Here is a 13169-nt window from a genome sequence, read left to right as displayed (position 1 = left end):
CCTGCTTTTCCAGTATATTTCAAATGAGTTTTGTGAAGCCTGTGATGCCAACAGGATAAAATGATGTTGACACGGAGATATCAGTTTTGACCCATCTGCTAGCACACCTTTGCCACGCACTTGCACACCCACTTCTCCTGTTGTTTATCCTACCTGTTGGCACAATGAGTGGTTTCAGTTCACGTGGTATACTTTTGTGCGACATGTATGTATAGTGGCAACAGCATGTAGCTTAAAAGCTCGGAGCACTGATAACCAAACGCTAACAATGTTTTCAAGCAAGAAAACAGCACCATGACATAGAGTACCAACCCTCAGTACCGTTTCCACCCTCAGGAATCTTCTAAAGATTGTGCGACAAGAAGAAAATAATACTACCTAATGTTTGTCAGAAGAGCAGTAAGCGCCAGAGAGATGTTGCTTGCCAGCTTTAATCTAGATTGCCAAAGGAATGATTTAAGGACAGTGAGGTCAGTCAGCTCTTAGAAGTTGAAGGCAACGCACAAAAACTTGTGAGTGTCGCCAGCTAGTGGAAATTTTCGTAACAAGTATCATCTGTGCATACTTCAAAAAGGAGTAAATTTGAAGCATGCGACACCATGCCCTGTTGAATTCGTTTATGACGTCCCAATAGGATCTGTTGCTTAACAGGCAAATAGAGAAACGATTGCCGGGGCATACATTTGCTAATGCATTTCATTTATGTACTACACAAGATCACCGGAGCTCGTACAGGCCCGGCAGGCATGTCTAGCAAAGAGTTCTTGAAACATGAACACGAGGAAAATTTGAGGGACACAATATCCAGCTCCAGGGAGCAAATGTTCCTTGTCGAGCAACTGTCGGCATGCCACATCAACATCAAGTGAAGTCTCATTCACAAATGAAGACAGACACAGCACCGACTTTTAACAACTTTGTAGTTGGAAGCCACTGCTGCAAATGTCTTTTTTTGCTTGTCCCTGCCTCCTGGACTGATCCCATACTACCATACCTGTCTCCACTTTCGACATGAACTGCTGCGACAAAAGTGGCTATTTGGGATTTGCCGTCACAAGTATTATATGTGTAACGATGAAAGTTAGGTTGCTCACGTGTCATTCTCTTTGAAGTCATTTCCTGGAATAGCTCATAAGCCTTGTCGACGTGGTAGTGCTGGAAAGGCAAGAGACGAAGTGAACAGTTATTAGCTCGCAGTTTCATGTTACAGCTTGCTACTTGACAAGATCACAGAACACCAGGGCATTGGTACTGCTGCAAACAATACTAAAAGTCTACAAAAAAATTGCACTCATGGCTCTCAAACGCTACACCTGTCACCGATATTAGTATCTTACTGGCCTGAAGATAAAAAAAATTATGAAGCATCCGTCCAACAGTCTATGCACATTATCATCTTTCAGTTTTAGTATACAACCAACCTTTGCCATTCCTTGAATCAAAGCAGCATAGGCTTTCCCGTCTTTGTTTTCAATGCTGTCGAAAACCTGCTCGGCTAGGCCACCATCTCTGAAGGGAGACAAAAGCAGTGCAAACTGAGCACTCTTTCTGTGCGTCTCGTGAATTGTTGTCCTCACACATTTCCCAAAACAAGAGTAATACATAAAACAATTGAATAGAAAGACTAAGATTGCATGCACAATTGTATACACTGACATACCCTGTTCTGTCGTATTAACAGTGTAGAAACGAGGTACTGCTTTCGTACGCATGTAAGTGGATCTGATACTTATACATCTCTTACTGTACGATGTACGCTAGCTGCAGTCGCTAACCTATGCTCAACAATCAACACTATTTGTAATAAACACACAATGGGCAAGTTTCCCTCACTACTGATTAGGTTACAATGTTTAATACCAGTGGCACACAGGCACTTTGAATCCAAATCAGGGCCCATCAACATTACGCTCACTCAGGATTAGGTGCTGCTACATGGTCTCTTTCAATCGTGAGCAGGCCCGATTAAAATCGACAATCACGGTCAGCCCATCAAGATCAGGCTCCCAGATCATGATGTGACTGACATCAGTGCCAAGCTCGACCTGGATTAGTCTGAACCTAGTAGCAGGGAGTCAGTGACTATTGTTGATTGCGATAAAGAAACATGACCGGGATTGGCTCTGATCGCAATCAAAAGTGGAAATAAGAAGCAATAATATTAGAAGCAATAATATTGAAGAAATAAGAAGCAATAATATTGAGAGCAGCGATGACTCAATGACAACAAACACTGTGTCCTTCAGCCTTATTCCCTTATTTAAGAAAAAAACATATAAAAATATATTTGTGTTACCATACATAAAACACACATACAATAAAAATGGATTATATACATTATGCACATCATTATGTACATTAGTTTTCACAGCCACCTTGACAAGCGACTATGTCAGCCAAAATAGTTCAATCACTACATCTTTCTTCTAGAGCTTGTATTAAAGCAACATATGAATTGCCTGCTTTTGCATCTCTAAATTAAAAATCTAGCATGACATGCTCTTTAGGTGGGTTGATTCTAAACCCGGAATTTTAAAAGCATGTATGACTTGCATGACGTGAGATGGAATCAAATTGTACAACCTACTGCAGGCATGAAAAAACGACAGTGCTTTGAGAAAGACTGAAAGCAAATGTCCATAAATATAAAATGCATTGATGGGTACTACAGCATTGTCTGCAGTACCATTCATTGCGAACAAAATTTATTTCCAGTAAGCAATTCATTTTTTTCTTCTCTATGTACGTAAGTGTGAAGACTTACTTCCATGACTTCCTTGTTTCTCTTGGGGCTATCTGACGCTGCCATCTTTCCTGTGGGACAAAAACTGGAAGTATGATAAGTGCTCTCTGGTGACACAATTACAACATGTGTACAAAAGATACTTGATGTTCCAGGAAGTGACTGATAAAGAATAGAACCCCTGTCCCCACTATCCTAAGTGTGTTTCAAAGAGATGTTACGAGAAACTCAAGCTGGAAGTGTGCCAGTTCACTTTGTCTACCTGGCAGGAAAGGACAGTCCTCATGAAAAAAAATCAGTTGGCAGTGTAGTGTTGTCACACGGAGAATGGTTGTACTACATTTTGGTTATCTAAGGATTTTACCACATCTACTGTTCCATTACCTTACAATATGAATGCACGAGCTGTCCAAGTAGAGCGAACTGTGCCTATACTGTGCCACTGCTCAACTCACCTCCGTCAAATCTTCGTCAAGTGGTTGCTTACAGTTGTAGAAGCACAGCAACTCAAGGAACGACTGCAGGAGATCTTGAGATAGTGCCGTGCCTGCAGGGATTAACACACCGGCAATGACTCAGTCCAATGCCTCTCTCATAATCATATGGTGGTCTCGGGACGTTGAACCCCACATATAAATCAATGACTCAATCCATGCTACACGAGAAGCCTCTCAAATGATGACACATCATTCTACACGTACCTTTGGTCTTAAGGTTTTGATACACAACAACAGCACTGTCAAGATCGACGTTTTCAATACAGGCCATGAGGTCGCTCTCTTCCACCTCGGTCTCAGCAGTGTACTTCTTCTTTGGGTTGAATGCCTGCAGCCCAGGACAAGCAAGACACATTGGAGCTTTGTTCATGCTGTGTGCGGACTATTACGGATGCATATTTTACTCAATGTAAAAGTAAGTAGAAAGGAAGACTCAACATTAGTATTGACTAACAACTGGAGTGTTCTTGCAAAACAAATATTGAAGGTAATGAACAACAAATGCAAACTAATGTAGCAACATTCGGTTAAAGTGTCAAGAGAACGAACACCGTGCTACAGATTAAAATGCTCGCCCAAAATGCTCGCCCAAGAAATTGCTTCTATAGTGTGTGACGCGTAGGTTACGCACTTAAATCCCTCTGTTTTTTGTTTTTTCTTTAGGTTTTAGTAAGCATCAGATATGGGGCGACTTTTTAATTGCGTTCCTCCAAAGCTCTTCGTACGTTGTTCAAGTTGCTAGTTAAAATATGCATCCTCACCGATACGGTCACTTAGATAAGGTTCTCCGGTTTACGATTAAGGAAGCACTTGCACCCATACCTCCACACTAGGCTGAGCGGGATTGTGAACAAAGCTGTCTGGATACTTGTCCAGGAAGAATTTCGCCGCCTTCCGCCCCGATTCTTTCGCAAGTGCGAACGTCCTCTGAAAACGAAACTGGTCTCAGTACGGCAATCCAATTTGCACGAAGGCCAACACAAACGCGCACTACGTTCCCACCTTGGCCACATTGCTCGCTGGGATGAAGAACGGATCGTCGTGGTACTTGTAATGAGGCGCCGTGAAATCCTGGAATAGGTTGACCCAAAGTCAACGTTACACCTTTACGCCGTGACAAGCGATAGATGCCGCTTACGATACCTTTTGTACGGTAGACGCAAGTGCCTTCAGTATGTCTGTCGGACCCCTGCGAAGTAAATTAAGCGCTCTAACAACTTTGCCGAGTCAAAATGTGACTCGCCTGCGAACGGCTATATAACTACCTGGGGATCCTCTTCGGAATCACGATGGTCTGTTTTCCAGATACATCCGTTGACCCGTCACCGCTCACGATTTTCTCTGCAAGAAAGCCCGACAGACGGTGCTCAATGATTACCGATTTCAGCGTGGTTTATCACTAGAAAACTCATTACTACCAACCTGCAGACGATGTACTGGGCACCGCTTGTGCGCATGAGTGTCTTGTAGGCAGGCGACTGGAACAACAATGCGAAAAAGCGAGTGTGGGAACAGTTAGACGGTTAATAAGCCAAGCGATCGGTTATATGCGGTCTTACCGTGCGACAAACAGCAGTTTTTTGGTGTTGGCGTATTCTCGGCATGTAAGCGCTGTGCGGGCTGCCATCTTGCTTTCGCTTTGCATTGTCGATGGCGTTGCAACTTACTTAAAAAACAAAGTTCAGTTTTCGGTTAACTTCGCAAACAAATTACATACTCTTCAGCTAAGCTATCGAAAATTGCTTCATTTGTTTTGTTTTTAGAGAACTCCTTTCGATGAGCATTTAGGCGCGTGCAGTGGTTGTTTATTCGGTTATGTCGTGTGTGTCGTCGCGCTGACATCGCATGACACGTGACAATGGTACCACTCGTGTTGTAGCTGACGAACGGGTGAAAGCAGCGGTCGTCTAGCGTTGTCGGTGGTTTTAGGTTTGTTTTGTGGGTGCTTCATGTTCTGACTCAGGATGTCTTCTTCCTCGTCGACTGACGCATCAGAGAGGTTTGTGCCATTCTTCGTTCCATCAGCTGCGTGTGCATGTAACGACACGGGTCATTTTTGTGTTTTCTTCGCTCAATCCGCATCTGTGTAGCGTAACCACTCGGTCACCAGGCCAATGCCTTCGCTGCAGCTCTCGGTGTTCACACGATGCACTGCGTGCACATACCTTGTGCACAACTCCAAGACGTGTCGAGAAGTAACGATTTGAAAAGACGGTGCCGAGCACTCGTATTTATATCGTTGAGATTTGTCTATAGGGCGTGTGTCTTTGGTATGAATTGCGAAACGTTTTCGTTACTGCGAACTTCGTGGGCTGTGCACCACACCGCATACTGTCACGATTGAGCGAAGTCGCACGCATCGCGTCAGTTTTGAGTGGCATTAAATTTCACGAATAGTGAATCACTACACAAGGATTGCGTGTCGTGTGAAACTCGGAACATGCGACGCAACTTCCTTGCTGCTTTTGCATCAGGTTTCGTTGTGCTAGCGATCGCGGCTCATTTTCGGCATGTTGAATGACAGTGTCAGCGGTTTGCTATCAAATCTCTCGACAGCAGAGTGTTTAACTCGTATGACGTGCAGTGCAGGTTGTTTTTCACTGCTTGAAGCATCCGCCTTTGGCAAGCAGCGTGTTCTACGAGGAAAAGGGCATGGTACGCTCTGCCAGAGAGGTCGGTCGCTGTGCTGCCGCTGCGTCTTTTTTTTTTTTTTTCTTTCAGCAGCGTGGGATCTTGCTTTGATCGCGATCTTTGCTGGCCTCGATTACTGCAAGCTTTTGATTGTTTACCGTTTTTTTCGCAATGTTTTGACGCCTCGAAAGCTTTCCTGTTTTTTTCTGTATACAATTACCCGTGAGAGCGCCCGATTTTCTTTTCCGTCTTTTTCCTCTTGGAGACGATACCGACGCGATCGGTAGTACTAATGCCGGACCGCATCTCTATGCTTTCGGACGGATCATTATTCCGTGACGTCGGCAACTGGCGAGATCGCCAGGTACAGGTAAAATAAAGAAGCATGCAGTGAGCTCATGTCATTTTCTTTGTGATACTACCAACCGCGCAATTCAGACGCCGAGTTCACCGTTCGCTGATGCTTCTGTGATGGATTCTATTAGCGTTCCAATCCCCCCTCCCCCTTTTTTTTACCCCTCTGTAACTAGGTGCAGAGTTGCATCAACATGTGCACTCCGTTGGGACGTTAAACCCCACATATCAATCATCAATCAACATGTGCACTCCGATGAGTAAAAGCGGGATTGTGTAGACGTTCGGTCTGAAAGAGCGAAATATAAGACACTGACTTCTGCTTAACTGACGCCGGCTTTTTATAGAACGAACAGGTGGTTTGCTCCCAACGACTAGCATTGAAATGCCCTTGCGCCGTGTAATAGAGGAGCGCGGCAAGACACGGTGACCAAGGTTTTGGAATGTCACAAATAAATTTTTATTAAACTCGTGCACCACATATGCGCACGTGTAAAGTTGTACTCTCTCTCAGAGAGTCAGAGAAACAGGCTATTATAGTCCAGTGCGTTTTCGGTTTTCGCATGCTGTAGCACAAACCTACAAAGACTGAAGTGTCATTCTAAATGCATAACGTAACGAGATAATCTTGGTAACGAATTAGAGATGCACTGCAGCTTTTTTTTCACCCTGTATTGTCTTAAGATGCTTGAGACCCGTGTTCTTACCCCAGGTGCTCGAAATTTCCAGAGCCCTCCGCTACGGCGTCTCACACGATCATGTGTGGTTTTGGGACGTGAAACCCCAACAATTATTATATGTTACTCCGTATTGTGTCTTAAAAATAATTTAGATTGGTATGCTACTCATTAAAAACTGTTTTCGGTTGTTTCGCCAGGTTGAGCATTAGAAAACAAAAGTGTAAGATCAGTGTAATTTTTTAAATATCGCGCCGAAATTCCGGCACATCATCGTCAGTGGTACGCACGGAGTTCACTCTGTCTTCGTAGTATTAGTACACTCCCAGGTTTATATATGTGACGGCAACATTTAAAATAAACGTTTATTTGCATCTTGCCAATGTGTTCGGGCATTCTGAATGTTGCTGTCACACGTATTAACGTAAGCCCACCCTGTCAGAGGGTTCTGATGATACAGATTGAACACTTCACATTGACGATGATGTGCTGGGATTTCGGCGCAAAATTCAGAAGTGAAACCTTAAGTTTCCATTTTTGTCTTCTAATGAAGAAGCTATGATGGCGAAGTCATGGATGGATGGAAGACACAGTTATCACATCCCGTGCAAAGGTGCGATACCTTTCTCTGCAAAGCAGTTGAACTTCGCTCATACGTTCTTCGCTTAGGCGTTTTCCCGCTTATAGCGTTTCAGACGCTGTGTCCCGGCAAAGAATGTACAGATACCTAAGCACTAGAATCCCCTTTTCTCACATAGTTTTCACCTCATGCGTTGCGAACTGTCGCTGCGCTGAATGTGCTGGGAAGGCATACGTCAATCATTTTGGCGATGTGGACTGCCACAAGACGAGCAAAAAACTCGAGATAGGCGAGCAAAAAACTCGAGATTTCCAACAGGGACTTTTTAAAACCACTAAATGATCAATAAGTCCTAAGTGGGAGCTGTGTGCAGTGCTTCGGTTTTATTGCTTTACGACACCAAGCTTTTCCCGGTTTATACGTTTCACGGCTACTGCGTCCCCCCCCCCCCCCTTGTTTTTTTTTTTGTGGTCCTGCGTGAGAAACGTACTAGAAGGGTTCTTACATGCTTTCACAAAGGTTTCTTGCTGGCGTTTTTCTCAAGTTTCAAGGTCCATCAAAATTTGAACTCGCCATGTTGCCCTTGGTTCATCTGGGACACTAATTCGCTTTTACAGGTAATTAATTAAGCATGCCAAGGCAATTTCCGTGAAATTTTAGCCTCCATGGCTATTTGATGCTTTCATTTTTGCACATTTTTCCTGTTTATCGGACGTCGTCTCGCGGAAAGTGTGGTGCTTATGGTACCGCGGAATGGTTACTAATACAAGCGAAATTATTTCCTCTACATAGTGCCCCAGTAAGGTATACACACACACACACACTACGAAATAAATAGGCATTGAAGGAAAAAGTTGAAAGCGCTATACATAATTGTCGATCAATCGAAATACGAAGTTTGAAAACGAATCTCAGGGGGACACACATGCAAGAAGAAGTTACTCCTTTCCCATGCCTGAACACAAAGGGTCTCATGAAATCCAGCTTTTGACAGCGTCCCGTCTGGTCGGAAGGAGGCATTGCATAAGCCGGAATAAACGGCGACCACATGAGAGACAAATTAATAAATAAAAATGTGTTTCGTGCTGGAACCTTGTTCACAATCCTACGAACAAGACTGTGAACAAAACTCGCGAGTGGACGCCGAAGCGTCTTTTGTTCCAATGTGTTTCTTTTATTGTGCTCGGCGTTTTTTTATTTCTACTTTCACAAAAAAAAAACACAGTACCCCCCCCCCCTCTTTGACTTACGTCACTGTACGCCGGCATATTGTTAATTACTCGTAATGGGTCCCCCCCTGTAACAGCCTCGTAATTCCGACGCGTCGTCCCTGTACTAACGATAAATCAATGGATAAACTACGACCACGCAAGATATGTACGGTTTCCGATCAGGGGGGCAACTCTTGGAAAGCGGGAAAAAATCGTTTCACTCCGCGGACCCCGCTCGAATTATGCCGGTGTGCTTAACGTCCATCACGCGCGTTGCTGGCACGCTTTTCCGCCTCGGCCGATGTCGCCCGCGTACCAATATGGGCGTGTCGCGCATCGCAACGTTTCCTTCTCCTAACAGTCGCGATTACTTCCGTGTATAGCGCTGTCTGCAACGCCGCTCGCCGTTAACATAGTTTGTCCATGGCCTCCGAGAAGCCCTTCCTTAACGCTACGAGGTTTCTGGACCGCTATTTCAACAATCAACGTTGACTTTATAGTTGCCTTTAGTGTCCCAGCCGCGCGCCCGCTATCTCGGAGGCCATGGTAGGACGTAAGGTTGCGCGGAGCTCGGGTTTTCGGGTACGCTTCTGATCTCGTCCTTGACGAGGAACGATGCAATCGAAACAGGAGCACCCTCGCGCGTGGTCCTTGGTATCTCGAGGTCCTCGAAAGCGAAAGAGCGTGATTGCCATCGAGGACAGGTCTCATTTAGCTGCAGTATACCGGTGCACTCGGGAACCGCGATCAAAATGCGTCGAGGTCCTTATCTCTTGATACGCTTCAGTATTGGCGGTGGGTTTTTGCAACCGAGAGTTCGGCCACGTAAATAGAGTACGGTCTTCAAACTTTTTTTAAATAAATGTATATAAGGAGAGGTTGGTGCCAATACGTGGCGCAGGCTACTCCCCTTCTCTTACACCAAAGTTGACATGGCATATTTGGTAGCTAACACAAGGCTATACATAAATACATAGCACAACACTCATGCAACGATACGAAACGACTTAGCTGATCGCATGGCACATGCAGCTCTTCAGGAGATTAATATATATCACTGCTACCTCTACCGATGAGCGATGCACGATGCCTAATAAATAAGCCCATGGAAAACTGGTTCAAAAATGGTGCGCAAAACTCCCAGTTATCTTCAAACTTAGTAGTAATTATAAGTAGTTACAGTGTGCGATGTAATCAGCAGTCACGCTTTGGCCTCCTCCATTGCTTTGCCCCGCAACGCAGTGACCTGATTGGCGGCTATGTCGTGTAACCTCTTTTTTTGAAGGGGGGGGGGGGGGAGTTGTCATGCGTAATAAGTTAATAACGCGGCTTCCTGTGTCACGTGTTACGTTGTTTTTCAACCAGAGCGGCCTAGTCGGGGACCTACAGTGTGGGGATAGGTTTGAACTAGCGTTTTACTTGCGATGCTGCTAACCATCAGGGTGTTGTTCCCGTCTGGGCTTTGGCTCTGTGACCCCGAAAAAAATTGATTTGATCGATAGGTGGGCTTTAACGTCCCAAAACCACCGTATGATTATGAGAGACGCCGTAGTGGAGGGCTCCGGAAATTTCGACCACCTGAGGTTCTTTAACGTGCACCCAAATCTAAGCACATGGGCCTACAGCATTTTCACCTGCATCGAAAATGCAAAAAAATGCAAGAAAATACAAAGAAAGATTAGGCGCCGGTTCTGGAGAAATCGAGGTGTGACATAAACCGGAGAGACAACGTTCTTTATTAGCACATTTACCCCGTGTTGCTTTTTCTTGCGTGTCACTTTCCTTCTATAAATTTAGCTCCGCTGCATGTGTATATCTTATTTGCGTTAATGATTCAGATTTGAAAGTCAGACCTTGTGAGTCCGAAGTAGCTCGGTTACACTTTGCACGCACCTTTTCGGACAGTGTCCGAACCCAAGACCATCAAAATCTGCTGGCTGCATCGTGCGAGGTTACACAGCGGAGTCGCTAATCCGCGCTGACTTCATTAGTCGTCTGTTTCGTTTGTATTTGAACGTGCACGTTGAGCTGAAAGGCACATTTTACGCCCGCTTATCGGTGTTGTTTTTATTACACCGCCTGTGCGGTGGCTCCCGCCCGGAGTTCGAAAAACAAAATACACCGCCTGTTATCAGGATTGCATTTGGATGTATATATACAACACATTCAGATGTGTGAAATGACAGCCTCGCCGCGGTGGTCTAGTGGCTAAAGTACTCGGCTGCTGACCCGCAGGTCGAGGGATCGAATCCTGGCTGCGGCGGCTGCATTTTCAATGGAGGCGGAAATGTAGGCCCGTGTGCTCAGATTTGGGTGCACGTTAAAGAACCCCAGGTGGTAGAAATTTCCGGAGCCCTCCACTACGGCATCTCTCATGATCGTATGGTGGTTTTGGGACGTTAAACCCCACAAATCAATCAATCAATCAAAACATACATAACCACATAAAAGAAGAAAAAAAAAGCACATTTTGACAAGCCTATGCAGAGTAATGCGAAATGATAAGTTGATGAAATTTATCAGATTTTTTTTCCAGATACAATGGAATCCGGAAGTGCATTCCACAATCGAATAGTTTGTTGAGGTTAGGTAGCTGTCGGGGGACGTCTTTGTCCATGTGGGCAGGGAACGAAGAGAGGTAGTGCAAGCACGCGTGTATATTTGCGTGTTTGTAAAATGTGGGCTGCTTCACGAGCGATGTTGCCGGTTTCGTAAGCCCGAGTTGCTGCGCGGGAGTCTGTGGAGACATTGGTGCGTGAGGGGGCAATCGTCGCTCTAAAGCAGCCTGTTCGGCTATGGCGCTCGTTTCTAGTCTAACCGAGGCGGCTGAGCGTAGGGCTCCGTCGCCATCTACTACCGCGAGTGCGAAAGGGGAGCAGTTACTGTATTGCGCCGCAAAAGTGGTTCTAAGAGAGAAAGGAAGAGAAAAGTGAGCCCCGTAACTGTCTGCTTCAGCGAGCGACACCTCAGCAGTAGCTCACAAGGGATGGGGGTGAGGAGGGATTAAAAGGATAGGAATAAAGGTGTAGAGAGAGAGAAAGAGAGATGAGGTGCGCCAGAGAGCGACGACATATCGAGGGGATAGGAGAGATAGGAAAGATGGAAACACGGTCACAGGAGTCCGAGGACGGGGCACCACTTGCGAGAGCTCTTGTCGGCGTCAGGAGATGGCGTAGAGCAAGTCCAGTCGGTCAGAGCTACACTGTCGTCGGAGGTCGGCGTCAGGAGATGACGTACGCATCGACGAATACGGTATAGAGTTGCGATTCGCGGTTGTTCGGCCCAGGATCGCGCGGGCCAGTTGCCTGCCGTTGTTGTGTTTCGGGTGAACATTTCCTGGAAATGAGGGTTACAATGTAGGTAGCGCGGACAGCTCTGGGGAGGGTTACAGCGCGTTCAAGGTATAAGGATGTGGGGACATGCCGGCCTCGCTTATAGGTCGGCGGCCTGCCTTGGAGATCTTGATCACTTGAGCCGTGGTGTGGGCCTCGATCACTTCATTGATGTCGTTGTGCATGCTTAGTCGGTCGAGACGAGAGGTACTCGTGTTTTGAGGTAAACCAAGAACTTGTTTAATGCTTTAGCGCATGAGTGTGTTTAGTTTCGTCTTTGTGCCCTCGGCCAATTGGACCGATTGTGGGCTGGGGCGACGTAATTGACGTGGCTCATCAGCAACGCGTGGCGTATACATGCGTAGAAGGTTGGCCTCTCCAAGGCCTCGTCTGCGACCCGAGACTTACTGAATGAGTCGGAGCATGTTTTCCGTTTTAGCTGTGATGTGTTATCGTTCGTGCATGGCAGCCGGTGGCCTCGACTGGAAGGCCGAGAATGCGTGTGGGGTCCACGCGGGGTATTCGTTGCCCGTCTTTGGCGTGTAGCGCTGTGAGTAGCTAATATAAGGGTGTTAAATTACGAACGCCTTGGCGAGATTGCCGGTAAAGTAGCAACTCTGATTTGGTGGGCGACAGTCGCAGTCCTGTGTTTCTTTAGGTATATGCTTTTGTGGTATCGTGAGTGGTTTGAAGGGCCTGCTTTAACTGCGCCAAGGAGCCTCCCGGGCACCAGATGGTGATGTCATCTGCGTAGCATGGTTTATGTTAGGGATGTCGTGAAGTTTGTTACAGTTCCTTCATTACTATGTTAAAAAGGGGTGGAGAAATGACTGCCCCTTGGGGTGTCCCGTTGGAACCTAATGTGTAAGTGTCGGACGTAAGTTTGATTGATTGATATGTGGGGTTTAACGTACCAAAACCACGATATGATTGTGAGAGACACCGTATAGTGGAGAGATCCGGAAATTTCGACCACCTGGGGTTCCTTAACGTGCGCCCAAATTTGAGCACATGGGCCTACAGCATTTTCCCCTCCATCGAAAAGGCAGCCGCCGCAGCCGGGATTCGATCCCGCAACCTGCGGGTCAGCAGCCGAGTACCTTAGCCACTAGACCACCGCAGTGGGGCTACTCCAAGAGGTGGT

At 46.0% G+C, this 13169-nt stretch overlaps 2 protein-coding genes across 2 annotated transcripts in view; one reads left to right on the top strand and one right to left on the bottom strand.

Annotated features, from left to right (window-relative positions):
• Positions 1-4948, bottom strand: part of LOC119174369 (small ribosomal subunit protein mS39) — a 29749-nt gene extending 24801 nt beyond the window's left edge. Inside the window, exons 1-11 of the mRNA XM_037425242.2 lie at positions 4800-4948; positions 4663-4718; positions 4506-4581; positions 4384-4429; positions 4243-4311; positions 4063-4167; positions 3445-3568; positions 3199-3290; positions 2765-2814; positions 1422-1509; positions 1095-1155 (exon numbers count right to left, since the gene is read on the bottom strand). Coding sequence (XP_037281139.2) covers positions 1095-1155; positions 1422-1509; positions 2765-2814; positions 3199-3290; positions 3445-3568; positions 4063-4167; positions 4243-4311; positions 4384-4429; positions 4506-4581; positions 4663-4718; positions 4800-4885 — 853 coding nt within the window. The 5' untranslated portion in view covers positions 4886-4948. The remainder of the gene's footprint in view (positions 1-1094; positions 1156-1421; positions 1510-2764; positions 2815-3198; positions 3291-3444; positions 3569-4062; positions 4168-4242; positions 4312-4383; positions 4430-4505; positions 4582-4662; positions 4719-4799) is intronic.
• A 133-nt stretch (positions 4949-5081) lies between these two features.
• The window catches only part of LOC119174368 (1-acyl-sn-glycerol-3-phosphate acyltransferase delta), a 41611-nt gene continuing 33523 nt past the window's right edge, over positions 5082-13169 (top strand). Inside the window, exon 1 of the mRNA XM_037425241.2 lies at positions 5082-5239. Within this exon, the coding sequence (XP_037281138.2) occupies positions 5205-5239 (35 nt within the window). The 5' untranslated portion in view covers positions 5082-5204. The remainder of the gene's footprint in view (positions 5240-13169) is intronic.

The sequence above is a fragment of the Rhipicephalus microplus genome, chromosome 5, assembly GCF_043290135.1.
Source record: "Rhipicephalus microplus isolate Deutch F79 chromosome 5, USDA_Rmic, whole genome shotgun sequence".
NCBI classification, from domain to species: Eukaryota; Metazoa; Arthropoda; class Arachnida; order Ixodida; family Ixodidae; genus Rhipicephalus; species Rhipicephalus microplus.
This window is presented reverse-complemented; position numbering and strand designations above follow the sequence as displayed.